Source organism: Equus caballus, chromosome 8 (assembly GCF_041296265.1).
Source record: "Equus caballus isolate H_3958 breed thoroughbred chromosome 8, TB-T2T, whole genome shotgun sequence".
Classification (NCBI taxonomy): Eukaryota; Metazoa; Chordata; class Mammalia; order Perissodactyla; family Equidae; genus Equus; species Equus caballus.
This window is the reverse complement of record NC_091691.1, coordinates 38,918,207-38,930,911: the sequence shown is the minus strand read 5'-3', so window position 1 is coordinate 38,930,911 and position 12,705 is coordinate 38,918,207. Positions and strand designations below refer to the sequence as shown.

Below are 12,705 nucleotides of genomic sequence, written 5' to 3'. Positions count from 1 at the left end.
TCTCAATTCTTGCCAGTTTCTGTATTTGGTCATTTGTTTTGTTGAAAGCACAAAAGATAATTTTATCCTCCCAGCTAGGTACATACAACGCATATTCGTTTGCAAGCATAACTAAAAGATTTTTATTTTGGAGGGGAATTATTTTTCTAAGTAAATAACTAATGATATCATCCTATTATTTAATATGTTCCACTTTAAATTTATTAAGCAGTAATTGGCCAGTTTAGAAAGAAGTACAATTATTTCTAAAAGGAAATTTTTACTTTAACTTAATTTTAAAAATGACGTCCCAAATAAAGTAATACTGTTTGTGTCAGAAGAGTGGAGAAAGTTCAATTCAGTGACCCCAACCTTAATTGGATTTCTTTTTGTAATCTCAGTGATTGTTTTGAAAAACAGTCCTTCATAGGATTCCTTCGTAGTTACTTGAATACTAAGTTTCCAAATGCCAACCAAAATGTGATACTCCTCAGCACTTACGCAGTGATGTAGGGCCAGGAGCATCCTCTTTTTAACATAGTTGGTAGTTTTATAGGTATATAAGCTTAGTATAGTCGATCCTCCTTAGTCACAGATTCCATATTTGCAAATTCACCTACTCAATAAAATTTATTGTAACCTTAAAGTCAGCGTTCACAGCACCGTCACGGGCCTTCGCCGCCGGGTGCAGAGTGGGGGCGTCTGAGGTGCTCGGTGCGCGCGTCCCAGCTGCGGTGGAACAGGCGGCTCTGCCGTCTTGTTTCAGCTCCCACCCTATAAACAAGTGTCCTTTTCACAGCCTATTTAGTGCCCCATTTTCGCTTTTTTCTGTTTTTTCTTGGTGCTTATGCTGTTTGAAATGACCCCAGAGCATAGTGCTGCAGTGCGGTCCAGCTCCCAAGTGCAAGGAGACTGTGCTGTGCCTTCAGGGCAGTGCATGTGTTCAGGAATGAGTTACAGTACTCTGGGCTGTGAATTCAATGTTAATGGATGAAAAATACATATTTAATAGGAGTCTTTAAACAGAAACATAGATAAAACAAGGTGATGTGTGGATCAGTTGATGAAAATGCCATGCCCAGCAGCTCCCATGCCCCTCGCCCTGTGTTGCCCTAGGAGCGCTGGTGCAGTGTTCCCTAATTCCTGTTCACGGCAACTTCATAGGACGGACCTCCCATGGATAACCAGAATCGATGCTCTGTATGTCTCTGCTTTCTTGTCCAGCTTTACTTTTGCTATTTAGGTCTTGGATGTGCCTCAAACTGGGCAAAAAATTCATTCACCATGGATCATCTGTTTATGGATAGAGAGAACTATCTCCATTCTCTGAATCTGAGTTCTGTGAGTTTCCATCCAGGCCCTAGGGGCCAACTCTAGGTGCAGATTAAAATCACCTATGGGAAGTTTTTTAAATACTGATGCCTGGATTCTGCATCAGAGTCTGACTCAATTAGTCTGGGGTGCACCCCACACATGACCATTATTTGCAAGCTCTCCACTTCATTCTAATGTACACCCCAATTTGAGAACCCCTAACCCAGGCGGAAGTGAGTCACAGCTCTGTAGAAACCCTCCGTCACCCAAGAGTGAGTCATACCTCTGAGAACTTTGTCTGCCAGCGCAGGACCTTGTTTCCCAATTATGATATAGAGATGAGTGTTTAAGTAACTGAACAAAATGGTTGGGGTATCCATCTGACTGTATTCTAACCCATAATAAAAGTCACTGTTTCCGTTAGCAGCTTTTCTTCTCAACACCTCTTCACTTCTCTTCAGCTGAACTAACTGGACAGGGCTGAGCGGATGCAGGATTTAGTTTTAAAATCTATCCCCTGGTTACCCTCTTCTCTTCCTGGACATATGCAGTTCTGAATGCAGACAGTGTTGACGTTTTCAATTACAGATGTAGACATTTTTGAAATTACTTGATATCAGGTAACAGAATATGCTGCAAACCAGTTTTCCTGCTATTATTGTTTTTAAGCTTTTCTCTTAGGAAAAATATTTAGTTCAGTGATTACAGTTAGAGGCCTAACAGTGCTAATCTGAAAACTACCTATAATTTTGACCTTTCCTTCTTGTTTCTTATTTCTGTTTGAAAAAGAGGCACCAGTTGAGAACGCAAAAACAAAGCAACTACATTTACTGATTCCACATGGTACATTTGGTGTCTTCCAATACCTTTCTCCAAAATGAGGCAGGACGGGGATTTTTTTTCCTTCATCTGTCTTCTTGCTCCTTAAGAAGGAGCGTATGAGAACAGTGGTGTCAAGACCTGTCCGTCAGTCCTTCGGGAGAACACTCCAGATGCCCCCCTCAACTGCTTCACAGGCACATGATTAAATGTGGTCCTAATAGACTTGGAGACGCACAGAAGCTTTAAATAGAGCTCGTACAATTATAGTGTTTACAATAGGATTTATTTTAAAATCTTCACTCTTCCAGAAACTTGGAACTTTCTGTCACTTTTTTTTTTTTTTAAAGATTTTATTTTTTCCTTTTTCTCCCCAAAGCCCCCCAGTACATAGTTGTGTATTCTTCGTTGTGGGTTCTTCTAGTTGTGGCATGTGGGACGCTGCCTCAGCGTGGTCTGATGAGCAGTGCCATGTCCGCGCCCAGGACTCGAACCAACGAAACACTGGGCCGCCTGCAGTGGAGCGCGTGAACTTAACCACTCGGCCACGGGGCCAGCCCCTCTGTCACTCTTTTTTAGATTAGTCTTCCCAGCTGTCCTTTCTTTCACTACTACCCTGTGGAGCTGTACACTGTGCACAGAGATGGGCTCAATAGCTAATGTCTTGCCACTTGAATTATGATTATTTAATACTAAAGAAAGGAAGAAAAAGTAGATAAAAGGGGAAAACTAGTTCTAGCATGACATATTTAATGTTTCTTTCTTAATTTTATATATTAAAGAAAAATATGATATGAAATACTTAATTTTTCACCAAGGTATTTTGAAGTTAACTTTTTTAAATTATTCACCATGTTATTTATAATCTTGGATGTACTTGATATTTCTTTCTGGAACAGTAGAGAAGTCTGTCTAGGCATAACTGGCTCTATTCAAATTCACAGGTAATGCTGTGACCCCTGGGCACTCCCTTAGTCTATATCAGGCAGCACCTGAGTGGGGAATATAGAAACAGAAGTGAGGCTTTATTCCTGACTTAATGTTTTAATGTTAACATTTACTTCGAGCACTCAGTTTTGTGGTATTTCAGGTAACTGACGTGTAGACGCTGTCAGATGCCAGGGCGCTCTTTATCTTGCTCTTGCACGTTCTCTTTTTATAGAAATGAGAAGTGTTTGCGTCAAAGAGGAGTTTCAGAAAATAATCTGTTACTCTTCGGAAATAATTATGAAACTTTGAGATGCTTTCAGACCATTTTTCAAATTAATAAACAATTTATTTGTTCAGAAAAAAAAAGAGTGTGACTATTACATGTCTAGCACGATAAAGGAACTCTCTTCCTAACTTGCCTTTTTGGAAACTGTCTACTTCCTTCTCCCCAACCCAACCCCCTCTATTCAAACAGACCAAAGAAGAAAGAGAGATTTCTGAAAAAGTTGTGTTTTTGCAGCAAGGAAGCTCTCCATTCCTTGAGTCCCAGGTAAAAACAAACATACAGGAATTTTCCAAAAGAGAAGTGCTCTTCAGATTTCAGTGTCAGTAAAATGCCTTTAGTTCTGTTTTTCTTTTAAAATTTAAACCTTATTTAAAACTAAGGGAGCTACGTCATTTCTGCTTAGAGCTGGGGAGGGGAATTCAGAATTTTCTTCCTGTGTTAGTTATCAGCCGTCATTTCTTTATGGCTTTTGCTCCTAGGTGATTATATCTGTCTATGGTAATTTGCATTATGCTTTCTAATAATATTATTGGGACTTCTCACTGTCTGTGTTACCCATGGAGTAATTTAGATGACCTTGACTGATTTTGAAAGTTGTGAACTTTTGTTGGTTCCCCACCAGCCGAGTGTGATGAAGAGAACACAGGAGGGAGACTCCGTGGGCTCTGTGGTTACCTCGCGCCAAATCGTTTTCCAGAAAACTGTCCCATCGACCCTAGAGGTTATTTTTCAGTTCATTTCATTTAATCCAGCACGAGCATGTAGATTAATCTGTGATCCTTTTTCTCAGGTACATATTTCTAGATTTGAGTTTTCAGGCCATGATAAATAGGAAAGTAGAAAACATCCTAACGTGTCAGCCAGGGTGCTCGTCTGCCCCCCGTTGGTTTCTCTTCCCCCGTAGCCTGGTAGGCTCGTCAGCTGCCTCGTCACACCCTAGGAGGGTCCTCCACTACAAAAGCTTAACTGTCATTCTTCTGCCTTAGTGGGACTAACACTGAGGAAACCACTCAGATGGGGGCTTCGGCTGTAGATGACATTGGAGCCTGTACAGACCACCATGGCCTGTTGATAAGAGGCTCTAACCATGGGAAATGTTTCATTACAGAGTCTTGAACTCAGGCACACTCAATATTTATTGGATAATGAGTGCCATAGTGGATTTGATGTCCTGTATAGGGAAATATCATTTACAACATGGAAAAGGTATTCACAGAAATTTGTGGAATACTGGCAAGTTCTCTGTGAGAACAACAGATATGAAGTACAGTGTTTGTTTCATACGGAAAACTGCCTTTTTGTGTCCATACAAGTAAATCTAAATAACTTGTGCAACTTCAATCATGTTATTTAATGTTGAGATACAAAATGATCAGATATTTAGCTTAAGATCAGATATTTTTCTTGCAAAATTTACTACCAAAGTATGTTCCCATTTGAAGAAGCCTGAAATTACAACTCTACATGCAGACTGTATTTCAAGTTGCAAGTTAGAGCTTATAAGTTTCTTATGAGAAGAGATTGCAGCCATAATTATGAGATAAGAACACCAGCCTCCACAGTCACATCACAGGCCTGCATGTAGCTCTCGCCCTGCTTTTCTTAAAGGATTCTTATTTTGGAAATGAGATACCATCAGAATTTCTAATTTAGCTTTTATATTTCGAATATAGGGCACAGAGGATTGGGTTATTGTAGACAAAATACCCACTGAGGTAGTTGGTGGTGATTTGAAAAGGATTGTCACTTACAAGGTGGTGACTGTGAGCAGTACAACTGGTGACATCCCCGCAGACGTGCTGAGGTCTAGTGCCACTGACATGCAGAGCTTCTGTGACTTGGCCCAAGAAATGCAATGGAAAGAAGAGAGCAAACAGAAAATATACACTCTAGGAAAATCCTACGATACTGTGTCGGGGAAAATCGTTACTATGACTGGAAAAGCTAAAGAGGGGGAGAAGGTGGTGCAACCGTCCACTCTGGAAGCTCTTCAGAAAATGGAGAGAGGATTGTCAGAGTCAGGGAAGGTCATCTCAGGTGTGGCAGAGTACGAGGTCCTGGAAGCCGTTGCCGATGAGGAAGCCAAGAGAGGACCCGAGGTCCAGACTCCAAAGCGGAAATTGTCAGAATCCCTGTCTCCCATCAAGGAAGCCGAGTCTCGAAGGCAGAGTCCTGAAGAAGACCTCCAGAAAGCTCAGATGCTGGGAAGGGATCCAGCTCTCCACGCTGGCCTAGGGAGCGTGCGCTTCAGCAAAATGGAGCCAGCACCGGAGAGTGAGGCCTTAAAAGTGGGACTCTTTGGTCCCAGAAGGAAGAGCCTGTCCGAGTGGAGATACTCCCAGGAACCGGCCATCGCCGTGGCTGCTGCTCATTCCGTTACCGAGTCGGCAGCCTCCGGAGTCGCGGTAACCAGTGCCTTTGGTTTGGGCCGCCGTTTCAGACTCCAGCATGACCTGTTTGGGGCAGCTCCCTTCCACCCTGAACCTTTCTGTTTCTCTTGCTGCTTGACTTTGTGTTGAAAGCAGCCAACCCAAGCTTTTTAATTTTTTCATTGTTAAACCAAAACCGCAGTCCAACGTAAGCATTGAAACAGTTTCCGTTTATTTCCAGCTCCCCGTTCTTGAGATGTGGTAGTGCTGCTGTTGCTTGCAATGAAGGGAAAAAACGATCTGCCTAAACCAGCGTTGCCCCAGCCCTAGTAACTGCTTTACCAAAGAGCTCACGGTCACCTCGGTTTGCTGTTTTATCCCATTCTTTTCTGTTTCCAACGTCTGCACCCTGGATTCCTTCCTCCCTCCTCCCGCTTCCCTCCGCCCAGAGTTTTGTCTGATCGGCTGTGAGTGTCTGTGCCTCTGTACATATCTGTCTCTGTGGTTGACTCTCCGTTTCTCTGTTCACTCAGACTAAACAGTCTACTGGTGAAAAGCTCATGGATGGCTCTGAAATCTTCAGTTTATTAGAGTCTGCAAGAAAACCGACAGAATTCATAGGAGGGGTTACTTCTGCTTCTCAAAGCTGGGTTCAGGTGGCCATTTGCTTCCATCCTTGGTGTTCCTGGCTCTGCCTGTTGCCTTTCTTTATGCCTTTTTGGGGTGTGTGTGTGTGTGTGTTTTGCATCCAAGCAGCTTTGCCCTACACACCTCACACGTGTCTTCACCTATTTTCCTTTGAGCCTGCTTGCCTGTTTATGCCTTTGTTCCATTTCAGGAACGTACTGCAGATGTTCAAAAGGCAATCGTGTCGAGAAATTTTAACAGCATGTAGTTTTTTAAAGCATTTTATGTCACCCATTGGGTCTAAGCAAGCAGCCAGAGCCAATGTGAATGTGCTACGATGCTTTCGTTGTTTGGTTTTCGATTGCATTTTGTACTGCGTTTTGCTGCTTTTGTGGATCTCCTGAAGTAGCAGAAAGGCTGGGGGGTTGTGCGGGGCAGGGGCGGGCAGCACAGGCCCTGGGGGCGGAACGAAGGCTAATTTATGTTTCCTGTAAGTGTTTCTGGTTATAAGCACGTGGCACTGGCTTTAGGCATCCTAGTGAGTGGCTTCTTTTGTTTCCTATTTTTTGACCTTTGGTTTATGGACAGTCACACTCACCCCACAATCTTTTCCCATCCAGAAAACAGAAACCCAGGCAGAGTCCACCGAAGGTGCCCAGCACCCCCAGCCACTCAGCACTGAGAAGGTTGTGCAGGAAACCGTGTTGGTGGAGGAAAGATTCGTGAAGCATGTGCACGCAAGCGGCGATGCTTCTCACGTGGCTGGAGACGACGGGGATGCTGCAGCCCAGGTGGCGTCTGCTGATGCTTCTGGTGCTAAAGGGAAGGATGGTTCTGCTCTGACGGAGGGGGCTAAGGAGGAAAAAGGGGAGGTGGCCGATCAAGCTGTCCTCAAACCGGAAGAGATGGCCACTGCTTCCCACGAGCCAGAGGAGGAGCCGAGTGCAGCAATCCATATTTCTGAAACTTTGGAACCTCCTTTTGAGGTAACTAGTCCTGTTGCTTTCAGCACTAAAGTAAAACTTAGGTGGGATTCCTTCAAGTTTACTTCAGCCTCACGATGGAGCCATGTTCAGCTCTCTACCCTTTCCAGGTGCAGTGTGCATCTCCTCGTGTTTCCTTCTGCAAGGCGATCAGGTAGTTTCCAGCTGTGAGATCACATGCAGATGTTTATAATGGTTATTCATAATGTATTGTTCCAGAAAATGCTTTCTGCTCTCATTGTAATTGGCAATAACCTATGGAATGCATGGCCAGTGAAGATATTAGAAAATCTGATAAATTATTTCTGATCAGTGTAGTTGTCCAGAAGGACCAAAAATCGTACTTGCCCAGATAACAAATGCCAGAACTTTGTTCTTTATCTTCTTTTATTGAGATTCCTAAAGTATATGTGAGGTTAATGTCTTACTACTCGTTCCTTCTTTCCAAGAAGTTATTTAATAAGAGGCTAATTTATGACTTTTTAAACTGTTAAGATTAGTTTACGAGATAGAGGAGAGGCAAGGTAAAAAGTTTTTTTTTTTTTCCTTTACCTGCAACGTTCCATGCAGACGATGCTGTGGAATTTTCAGGGACTGTTTGACGTCTGTCTATTGTGTGCCCCATTCCTCAACTTACCCCCATGTTATATGTAAACATTTATTTCATACTAATCTGTGCTTATTTATATCCACCAAGAGGGGAAGAAAAAACAAACTGTGTGTCTGTGCAAACTGTAATAGCCCCTCCTTACCTCCCCTGGGTACAGGCGTCGGCTGTGAAGACAGAAATCATCAGCTTTGGCAGTGTTTTACCAGGAGGAGTAAAGCTTGAAATTTCTACCAAGGAGGTGCCGGTGGTTCACACAGAGACAAAAACCATAACATATGAATCATCACAGGTAAGAGCGTCTGTGAAGCCCACCGCCCCAGCCCTTTGTTTACCCCTCTGATGACGCAGTCCGTTGACCTGTGGCTGCGTGACGTGTGTGAGACTCGGAGGGCCCAGCAGCTGCCTCCGTCAGGAGCAGTGCAGTAATGGGAATTTTATGACTGATCATGAAGCATCAGGGGCTTAAGCAGGTCTTCACATATCTCAAGATGTAGAAAAAGGCTCAGGAACCTCTTTCCCTAGCCGAAGATAAGGAAAAATGTCAGCTCAGCCAGCCACTGCTCACATTGCGGAAGTCCCAGTGTTTAATGACGGTCAGCTCCAGCCATGTTTGGTTCAGTCCTTCCTCACAGCAGCAGCCCCCAGGGCTGGTGGAACAGCACAGGGACGGTGAGAGGTCACTCAGTCATCGCAGTGCCCTGAACTGACAGGACGAGCAGCTGAAGGAGTGGTGCGAATATGGGAGGGTGCTGTCTGTTCCTCTGCTTTCCTAGGTTGACCCTGGTGCTGATCTGGAGCCGGGCGTGCTGATGAGCGCACAGACGATCACGTCAGAAACCACCAGCACCACGACCACCACCCATATCACCAAAGTAAGTGGAATGGGAACGGAGCGAGAGAGGCGCTCCCTCACAACATCTTCCAGGGTGGGCTGTGCAAGCCAGTGGTTCCAGGAAGGTCATGATGCAGGATGATGCCTCGGAGCTTTCACAGTAGTGATGGTGCATTTGTCCTCGTGTGCTAGTTTCTGTTTAGGAATATACATTCCACGTCCAATAGCCTTTGCTTAACACTCAACTCCAGGACTTGGCATATAGTAGGTGTTCCAGAAACACTAGCCAGCCAAACCCAAAGGACTCCATTCTGTCCTTGCTTCTGAGATTAACAGTTTTAAATAACTGCCACAGAATTCTTTTTCAATTCTTAAAGAATGAATGATCTTACTTAAAACTCTGTCAGCATTTTCTGCCATTTCCCCCCTTGAATAATGATCGTTCCTCCAAGTGAGGAGATTCATAATGCTCGTCTGTTACTTTCAGACTGTGAAAGGAGGCATTTCAGAGACGAGAATTGAGAAGCGCATTGTCATCACGGGAGACGCGGACATTGACCATGACCAGGTAGTGTGTGTGGCACGGCCCGTTCTCTGGCAGAGAAACCCGAGTTGGCCCTGCTCTTCCCAATGCTATTCTTCTCGTCCGGCATGTAGTCTAAACAAGTTTCTGAAGTAACTTTCCAGTAGACGCCGTCTGATCCTTTTGCGATCCTTGTGCCTCATTTGTAAATGGTGTATGTAGATCCAGCTCCTAAGTCTTGCTGCCGCTCACGCATGTCCCACCTCCTTTTTGTCTTTGTCCTTCTGTGGTTCCCTGGGGATAGGCTCTGGCTCAGGCAATTAAAGAGGCCAAAGAGCAGCACCCTGACATGTCAGTGACCAAAGTAGTGGTCCACAAGGAGACGGAGATCACCCCAGAAGATGGCGAGGACTGACGCCAGGTGAGCGGGCCGCGGGTTCTCCGGGCTTGGCCGGCGTGTCGCGTGGGGCGCTTCCCTCCTCCTTCACCTGAGTCCTGTCTTGCCTTTTTCTCTCACTGGCGTCTGCCGGGCTGGTTACCAAGAGGACAGGGAATTAGTTTGTGGGTGCCAGTTTGTTTCAGATTTGGAGGTTCTATTCTGTGTACTTTTTGCAAACGCTGTGCCAGTTAGAGGATAAAGAGAAAGCAGACTCTTTGCTTGCGTCACTGCTGTTCCCTTTTACCCATGCCCTGTACTCTTCGTTATCCAAATTTGAAATATCAAATTTGATTTCACTTGCTGTGTGGCCTATTCAGAACTAAGGTCGTTTTGTTCTGAGAGGTGCAATTTGTGTGTTCTAAATACCAGGGAAATAAAATAGAGCACTTTCTCTTTGACGGCAGCGTTGTCTCGTCGTAAGCTTTCTCCTCAACCGTGCTTGCTTACAAGCTGTTTATGCTTTGGTTTTGCCATGTTTTTTAATGTGAAACCTGAGCACTCACTTTCATTTTGGACGTCTTATATTTTCTGTATTCTTTGGATGATTTTTTTCCAAAAGCTTGGTGTAGCTTTGTGTCTCAGGAGGAGGCAAAAATGCAGTCTTGTGGTCCTGCTTTTCTCGAGAAAGCGCATGCCTTCCCCGCTGCTGTTGGGCCAGCATCTTGTGTGTGTGTGCAGACTTGCCGTGCACTGACCTGCCACGCAAGCGCACGTGGGCCTGAGCCCCCTAGAGGGCTCTAAGCGCTGAGCACAGCGGTCCAGCTGCCTGCACATTTGGCTCTGTGATAAAAGTCTCTGAAACGCTTTACATGTGTAAATGAAATGACTAAGTTCTCTAACACTGATTTAAGGAATATAGATTGATGAGTGGCTTCTCTTGCAGAGAAAAATATGAAAATAACTTATTATGTTCGAAATAATGTAATTTGGAAGATAGACAGCAAAAACAATTTCCTTCCATGAGCTTTCGCCACCTGGGTGATGCAGTTGTTACTTAAAAGAGCGAGCGTCAGTGACCACGCTCGTAGGTTATGGTATCTTGTCAAAAAGAGCATTTAATAACCTGCAAGATTCTTTTGTGTGACCTTGAGCTGAGGAAAACTCGCAGGTGGTTCCCGATGAGTCACTGATCAGATCTCTGTCCTCCAGGACTAGCTCGGCCTGCGCACGAGTCCAGGCACGCCAGCCGCGAGAGCCAGAGCCCGGAGGCCCCCCGGACCCGCCGACTTCATCTGCCCGCGGAAGACTCCATCCGGAAGACCTGACCTTGACCCTTAATAAAGACACTGGCAGAGAGATCTTCCCTTAATAAAACAATCCAAATCAGCATCACTAAACTGATATTGCATGAAGCAATGGTAACGTTACAAAAGAGCAGCATTTTTAATTTTCACCAAGTGTCTCAGTTTTCAGCTACTCCTGCACGTTCATAACCGACAGTAGACACCGCGATCTCATGTAACATAAGCAGTTCATGCCTTTCATAGCTCATTACTATTAAAATCTAAGCAAAGTTTCAATTTCTTAGGTGACAGCTCTTTTGTTTACAGACAAATGAAGATTACCCTGAAATGCTCCAGTGTGTCAGGTTTATTCCAGATTAGATGTGCCAATAACCGCATTTATTCAGGAAACAACTTGAATCTTGTCCTCGTTTCGTCTGCTCTTACTGCTTACCCGTGAACAGCAATGACTCTGATCCTCCAGAAAGATTTCATGCTTCCAGTCCCGCTTTGTGTACCTAATTTAATTCATTAAAAGGTAGTACTGATTTTAGCATATTAATGTGATTTTTTTCCTTCTCCACTTTGGTCTGCATTCAATCTGGAAAGCTTCCCGGAGTTCCTTAACAAGTCCTGAATGCGGAAATTGTCATTGTTTTGGGAAGAAAATCTGTATTTTTATTAGTTTACAATATTATGAGATTTCACTCCAGGACAACCTATTGGGTTTCTGAGGGTTTGTTTTCTTTCTTCGTTTCCTCTTCCTTGTATTTTTTCATTGGTTTTTCTTCTTTTACTTGAAAAAGGTTTTATTTCCAAATCTGGTCCATATTTACAATCTAGTTCAGAGCCAAGCCTTAAACTGTACAGAATTTCCACTGTAATTAAACTATTTAGCGTTTAGTTATAAATAGCCTTCAAGAAGATATATTCTCCATTACACTGTCCACTGCATCACATAGCCCGTGGCGAATGTACGTTTCTGCATAGCGAAATAAAAATGGTTCATGCGTTTAAAACTTGAATTGTGTGTGGAATCACTTCGGTGTTGTCTGTATTTAGGCAGAGGTAACATTCGCATGACACTGAAGACCTCGTTCCTTCGCGTTGTAGAAACAGCCTGTCTTTTTACAGGTGAGAAAGTGTACGTGGTAGTACAGGGTGTGCACCCTTCAAGGCACGGAGATGCGAATCAAATACGTATGTCTAACTTGTCGGTTGCCAGTGAAGGTCTTGAAAAGTACAACTCATTATCACAAACTCATTTTCAAAGTTTTGATTTTTTTTAATAATAAGAGAGGCTCTGCTATAAAACCAGTATTTCTGGGTGCTTTTAATCCACCAAAGAAACACTTGTCTCTCCTACATTGGCTCCACAGCTGAGCAGATTCCCTGCTGCGTTCTGCAGAGGCCATGCAGGAGGTCCCAACCTCCTCCCCATCACACTCCTCACGTACCAGGGACTGAGAAGTCTTTTTGATACCAGCTGCCACCTGAACACCTAAATGTACTTGCTGACATTTCCTACCATGTCACTGTGCCTAACTTGTGTTTTTTTTTTTTAACTAGTTTTTTAAAAGGGGTCATGAACAGACGTTTCTCTAAAGAAGATATACGGATGGCCAATAAACACATGAAAAGATGCTCCTCATCACTGATCATCAGGGAAATGCAAATTAAAACTACACTAAGATATCACCTTACGCCCATTAGAATGGCAAAAATAACCAAAACAAAAAGTGACAAATGTTGGAGAGGGTGTGGAGAAAAA

General features: G+C 43.9%; 1 protein-coding gene across 50 annotated transcripts in view; it reads left to right on the top strand.

Annotated features, from left to right (window-relative positions):
- The window catches only part of EPB41L3 (erythrocyte membrane protein band 4.1 like 3), a 228,809-nt gene extending 216,850 nt beyond the window's left edge, over positions 1-11,959 (top strand). For 20 of the 50 annotated variants that reach the window (XM_070220533.1, XM_070220534.1, XM_070220528.1 and 17 more), the window contains 10 exons: positions 3,518-3,592; positions 3,951-4,049; positions 5,002-5,733; positions 6,231-6,353; positions 6,945-7,310; positions 8,075-8,206; positions 8,691-8,789; positions 9,237-9,317; positions 9,577-9,693; positions 10,861-11,959. In XM_070220533.1, the coding sequence (XP_070076634.1) occupies positions 3,518-3,592; positions 3,951-4,049; positions 5,002-5,733; positions 6,231-6,353; positions 6,945-7,310; positions 8,075-8,206; positions 8,691-8,789; positions 9,237-9,317; positions 9,577-9,687 (1,818 nt within the window). In that variant the 3' untranslated portion in view covers positions 9,688-9,693; positions 10,861-11,959. The remainder of the gene's footprint in view (positions 1-3,517; positions 3,593-3,950; positions 4,050-5,001; positions 5,734-6,230; positions 6,354-6,944; positions 7,311-8,074; positions 8,207-8,690; positions 8,790-9,236; positions 9,318-9,576; positions 9,694-10,860) is intronic. The other 30 variants (XM_070220544.1, XM_070220546.1, XM_070220545.1 and 27 more) reach the window with 4 other exon arrangements.
- The last annotated feature ends 746 nt before the right edge of the window (positions 11,960-12,705 follow it).